The sequence below is a fragment of the Convolutriloba macropyga genome, chromosome 7, assembly GCF_964194025.1.
Source record: "Convolutriloba macropyga chromosome 7, txConMacr16.3, whole genome shotgun sequence".
Lineage (NCBI taxonomy): Eukaryota > Metazoa > Xenacoelomorpha > Acoela > Convolutidae > Convolutriloba > Convolutriloba macropyga.
Window position 1 is genome coordinate 33,289,924 of NC_134474.1, and position 6,000 is coordinate 33,295,923.

The window sequence follows — 6,000 nt, forward strand, 5'->3', positions numbered from 1 at the left end:
AAATTAAATCATTGAAAAAAATTTGTTCGATGGACAATAACTTGAGAGAAATCTAGGCAGAGAGTGTTTGAAAATTTTTTAGAAGAGATTTTCGTGTTACATAGATTACCAATTCGAATAACAGAAAAACTCGAGAAAATTTGTTGATTTTTGCAAGTGCAATTATCATATACATTTCAGAAGAAACTACTATTGTTTGAACTTTCATAAGGAGCGCTTTTTGGTATATTTCAATTTCAAGACAATGAAAAAAAAACTTTTAAAATAGTTGAAATTTAAACTGGAATACAAATTAGAAACAGATAAATTGATTCAAGTTAGGTGGTCTTTTCAACAGATATTGTTCGAAGTAATTAAGGCCTTCAAACCTTATGAAAATGTTTTGTTTTTGTCGGAAACCCAATAAGTTTTAGCATTCTTTTGGAAAAACGCTTTGAAACAACTAATAGTAGCGTTAATTTGTGTGACGTTCATGATAAATAGAGTCTCTGCCTTCAAGCAGTCTAAAACCTCCTAGCAACTTTGCACCTTGCAAAATTTTTGCTTTATCTAGTTTCTTTTAAACCTCAAGACACAAGAATTCCCTTTTGGTACCAAAGGCAGAGATAATTAAAAAGCTGGATTGCTTGAAATAGCTGCTGTGCTTAATTCATTAGAGAAAAAACAGAAACAAATCACACAGTTTTCTAATTAAATGCCCGCAAACAAACAAAAGTGTTTGCGCTAATAACAGACGGGCTATTTGGTTTTTGTCTCAACACCATTTTCAAACCAGCGCGGTTATGCGTTTCATGGTACACTGAAAAAAGATTTATTACACCCAGGCAACCCTTGATTGAAGTTTGTCCCTCGCCGTTTTCAAGCGTTTAATTGTGAACATTCCATTTTGTAAGGAAAAGAAAATATTTCTGGTGAAATTGACAGAAAATTCCTTCAACAATTGTTAGTAAACAAATAATAAAAGTAGACGATTGAAATGACCAGAACGCAATTTCCAAGAAATGAGGGAAATGTAAATACTGTCGACAGTTGAAACAAACAATCAAAACAAACCAAATAACAAAATGATTGAAATGACCGTAAAAGTGTTTGGACTATTTGAAGGGGGAACCAGAAAGCGCTATCCGCTTGTTATTACCATGAAGTGTTCGAATACAAATTCTTTAGTAATAAATAGGTTCCTTTTTGAAGCCATGGAATTTTTTTTTATTAAAAAAATTGTGTCTTACTGGGCACGCAATGGGTGGCGGAGATTTGGGTGTTAAAGTGTTCGCAACGGGGGACTGTCCTCGCTAAAACGCCAAAGAATTTCCAAAAATTAGGAAAAATTTTCGTTCCCCCCCCCCCCCGTTGCCTGCCCAGTAAGACACCTTACTACTCACACAAACAAATCCGAGATCTTGGAAAGATCCAAAACTTGACTTGCCACAATTGTACGAACTTGGAGGCGCTTAGTGTGGGTTTCCAAGATGTCGACAAAATGATGCCGAGGGAATCCACCGATTTCTGTTTACACGATAGACAGCATTCAGAATGCTATTTCTGGCTCTGATAATCGTGTCTTGCCAAATTTCAAACAAGTAATTGAAAAAGACGCAGGTAATGAAGTCTTTCTAGAAAAAATTAAAACGGATTGCCAAGATCTTGGCGTGGATACCGTTTAAACCAAGCACGTGAAAAAACAATCCCAAACAAAAAAGAAAAACAACTTGTTTAGGGCCTAAAGCAAAAGCACATTGATAGTAATTTTTTGCCCAAGAGCAATGAAAGTAAAGTTGTTTTTGGATAATTTTGGCTGCAATTTGAATGTATTTTGACTTCTGGGAGAAATCTCAGAAGGCTTGGAAAAACAAGCTAGATCGTATCCAAGACATGATAAACCATGTTTTGGGTATAAAACAAAAGTTAAAACGTTGGAGTTTTTGACCAAATCCAATGCAAACAAATTTGCTCTCTGAGAAATGCAAGAGGTTCCGTGCACTTGAAAAAAGAGAACTCCAATTTGTAGCGTGAACTTGGCGAGGATGATGTGAGTATTGGTCCTGGGAAACGAATTGCCAGTATTTTGGATTTTGTAAATTGCGGTCAGAAGTTTTTTGCCTGCACAAGTTTAAGTATATGTTTGTTAAAAGTCATGTTACCATCAGTTTTTAATTGTACCTCTGCTTCAGAATCAAAGCTTTTTTTACCGCTCCAGATTACTATCATTCCTTCTACCTTTTAATATACATTTTCTAAAATAATTCGACTGCTTACCAAAAGCATCATTCGACTAGGAAAAACTGCCTTTTGGTATCCATTCCAGTATGTAGACGTATTTATGGTTTCCATGTAGATACGTACTCTTGAGAACACTTCATTGTTAATATTATTATTTTCTTTTATAAGATTAAAAAATGAACACTACGTACCTTCATAATAGCATGATGGTTGAGACTGTCCTCCTGCTATATCTGTTGAGCACTGATGAGTGAAAAGTGAAGTGAAGGAGGGCAGGACCCCATTGTCAAATTCACAAACATCACCTGAAGTTGTCGTACATCGGCCACAGTGGCGTCCTTTCACAGCCCTAAATGGAACAATGTTCCTTTTATATTGGCTGGCAAATTGAACTGAAACTATGTAAAGAGCTGAAGTGTAGGCATATAAATCTCACCTGAATGAGAGCACAAAACCAATGTATTTTTGATCTCCATTTATATAATCATTAAGAACGTTGATTTTGATTGTGTTGTTGTTAGAGCATACAATTGGTGGTTGATTGGTCAGTCTGACGCCGAAAGATGTATACGGAGATTGAATGTAATTAACATACTGTCCTTCAGTGTATTGTAATTGGTTTGCAAGCAGGTCAGGTAAGAATCCATTTGTTGGCGAAGAACAGTACCGTCCATCTCGGTGGTCATAAAAGACATCTGTTCCCTCATATTCAACATAGTACAAGCAGGTAAAACCTCTGGCTTCTTCGAGGCCCATTGCCAGAATGGCAACCATCACCTGATAACCAGCAGGGGCACTCACAATGTAGGAACAGTCTGCTGTGCCAGCCGGTTGTATGTGTCTCATATGAGATGTAGTAAAAAAATCTCCGTCCAAAAAATCACCCTCCCTAATCACAGTTGAGAATTGGTCTGCAGCCCAATTGTCAGACACTATAAAGTGAGTCTCAACCGAGGCATGCACGTTAATTGTAGCCCCATTTTCACAAACACCCTGCATGCTTGACAATTTAATAGAGCAAATAAACAGAGTGGAAGTAAAAACTGACAAACTAAATTTATAATCAATTTTAGGCAACATTACAACATTACTGAATAAACTTTGAAAACAAAACGCAGCAAACCAGCCAATTTGATCAAAGCGAATGAAATTTGCAGCTTTAAAAAACTTCAAGCTACTATGAACATGAAAAACTTCTATCATACGAAACGAAGTAAATAATGAACATGCTCGCTTGACCGCTTTTTGATTAAAATACATCAAACGTAATCTTCTAGAGCTCCGTAATTATCAAAAATACCTATGCAAGCTGGTTTTTACACATTACCAATTCTTTCAAATAACGCTCACAAAGCAGAAATTTTTTTGCACGTATTTTTTTAAAAGAAAATACAATTTCTGCATGTTTTAAAGTAGATAGGCATAATATGCGTCAAAATTGAAACAAAAGCCGGACAGAAATTTAATTCCAGTTTTTTGCCTTAAGTGTTTTTCATGAGACGTAATTTTTAAAAATGTTAATTTAACATCCGTTAAAAGCCGTTTTTCAATAGAAGCACAACTCACTTTGCACAGAAGTCATTACTGTACAAATTTTCGCTTCAGAATATCATATAGACAATTAAACGAGTGGCGAAATGTGAATTTACCGCTGTCTTGGCTTGAAATCTCTTGAGGTTGAAAATCCCCTAGAAACGCTCAAGACGTTTTTTTCTTCTGATTATCTTACTTCAAAATTTTCAGCCTCAAAAGAAAAATCGAGATCAGCACTCAAGTTATGAAAGTTTTCTAAAAACTATTTCTCGTGCGATTTCTCGTATTTTTTTTTGGTCTAAAGTATGGAACTTCTACGCAAAGCTCCCTAAATCATAATACCAAGGATAATGTTTAATTATAGTATATTTAACTGTAACCTATTGTTGAATATTATCAGCCGAATGAGATAATTGTCCATTTGCGACCATATTCCACACTGTGTGGCCATTTTTACATGTATACGTTTTGTGGTATTGTAAAATCAAAATACACCAACTCGTCGTTTTTCTTTAGCAGGGGTTTTGTCCTAATATTATATCGTAGTCACGAATTGAAACTAATTGTTACCAATTGAATAGAAGGTTTAGCAAAATTTTTTAAATTTTATACAGTTTTTTGTTATTATAGACTGTCATTTCAGATTGAATTTTTCTTTTCTTTTTGTTTTAGGTTTTGTTAAAAAAACAAATTATGGGTCAAGGGGAGAAAGAACAAACTGAAAAAATCAAAGACGAAGGAGCATCCTAGGTAGGAACACAGTTTTTTGTTTGATGGATCACCTGACATACACAATTCACCACAGCTACGATAATTTCAGACAGCTTTTATTCATGGGAAAGAAAATAAGGGAAGAAGAAAAAATATTCATAGTATAATTGAAAATTACGTGGAGTTAAAAGAAACAGCCGGCAAATTTTTGAGAAGCTATGCCTACGAACTTGCTTAAAAAAGGAGGGAGTATAAGATAAATCACCAGGTAGAGAGCTAAATATTTTAAGTTGAAGCTTTGATTTATAAACAAAAATTTCTAATAAAAAAAGTGTGAATTTATATTGCTAACTATTTTTTGCAGAAAGCACTCCAATTGTTCAATAAAACTTTTTAAAAAGTATATTTGACTATAACTTTCTGATTTTTCTGTTAAAAAATAAATTTTACGCTAAACAGAGGTGTTTGAATGTTTTTTATCATTAATTGATCTGCCGTGCTCTCGGGCACGAGTAACAAGAACGATTTTACGATAAACTAACGAATATGTCCCAAAAATACAAAATTTTCTGGTTAATTATAGTCTGTAACATTATGAAAATTTAGCGATCCCTCTTAATATATATTAGCTAATGTTAGCTGATAAATTCACCTCATTCCATTTATGACACGTTCTAGTGCAGTTTTTGACATTCAAACACCTCTGTTTAGCGTAAAATTTCTTTTTTAACAGAGAAATCAGAAAGTTATAGTCAAATATACTTTTGAAAAAGTTTTATTGAACTATTGGAGTGCTTTCTGCAAAAAATTGTTATCAACATAAATTCACACTAATAGTTTTTTTTCAAAATTTTTTTCTAAACAAAAAATGTACTAAACATAAAATATTCGTTCTTTTGACAACTAAAAAATCAACTCAATTTTGCGCTACATCAGAAAACAGAGTTAATTTTGCTACTGAAAGTTTTCCAGTGAAAGTCCATCTATAGAAACATAGGGAGCAATTTTCAATAATTCAGTTAAAGTTAAACCGCATTTTGAAATTAGTTTTGAATCAGGAACTCAAAGTGGCTCCTTTCGCTATTTTAAAGTTTTGATAACTTTTGCTCATTTGAACCATATAATTCTGTTTCTTAGATGGCAAAAACCCGCCATTTTTTACTTGCTCGTTTTTAATAATAAGAATAATATTATGATAATTATTTTTATTATTATTATTATCATTATTATTATTATTATTATTATTATTATTATTATTATTATTATTATTAATTTTATTATTATTATTATTATTACTATTATAATTATTATTATTATTATTATTATTGTTATTATTATTATTATTATTATTATTATTATTATTATTAATATTAAAAACTATTATTATTAAAAATTAATATTTTAAAAATTAATATATAAACTATTATTATTAAAAAATATTAAAATTATTATTATTATTATTATTATTATTATTATTATTATTATTGTTAATATTATTATTATTATTATTATTATTATTATTATTATTATTATTAT

General features: G+C 32.0%; 1 protein-coding gene across 6 annotated transcripts in view; it reads right to left on the reverse strand.

Moving 5' to 3' along the window:
• LOC142342791 (uncharacterized) overlaps positions 1-3,389 on the reverse strand; it is a 68,472-nt gene extending 65,083 nt beyond the window's left edge. For all 6 annotated transcript variants that reach the window (XM_075394362.1, XM_075394363.1, XM_075394361.1 and 3 more), the window contains exons 1-2: positions 2,657-3,389; positions 2,412-2,569 (exon numbers count right to left, since the gene is read on the reverse strand). In XM_075394362.1, the coding sequence (XP_075250477.1) occupies positions 2,412-2,569; positions 2,657-3,300 (802 nt within the window). In that variant the 5' untranslated portion in view covers positions 3,301-3,389. The remainder of the gene's footprint in view (positions 1-2,411; positions 2,570-2,656) is intronic.
• Between the last annotated feature and the right edge of the window lie 2,611 nt (positions 3,390-6,000).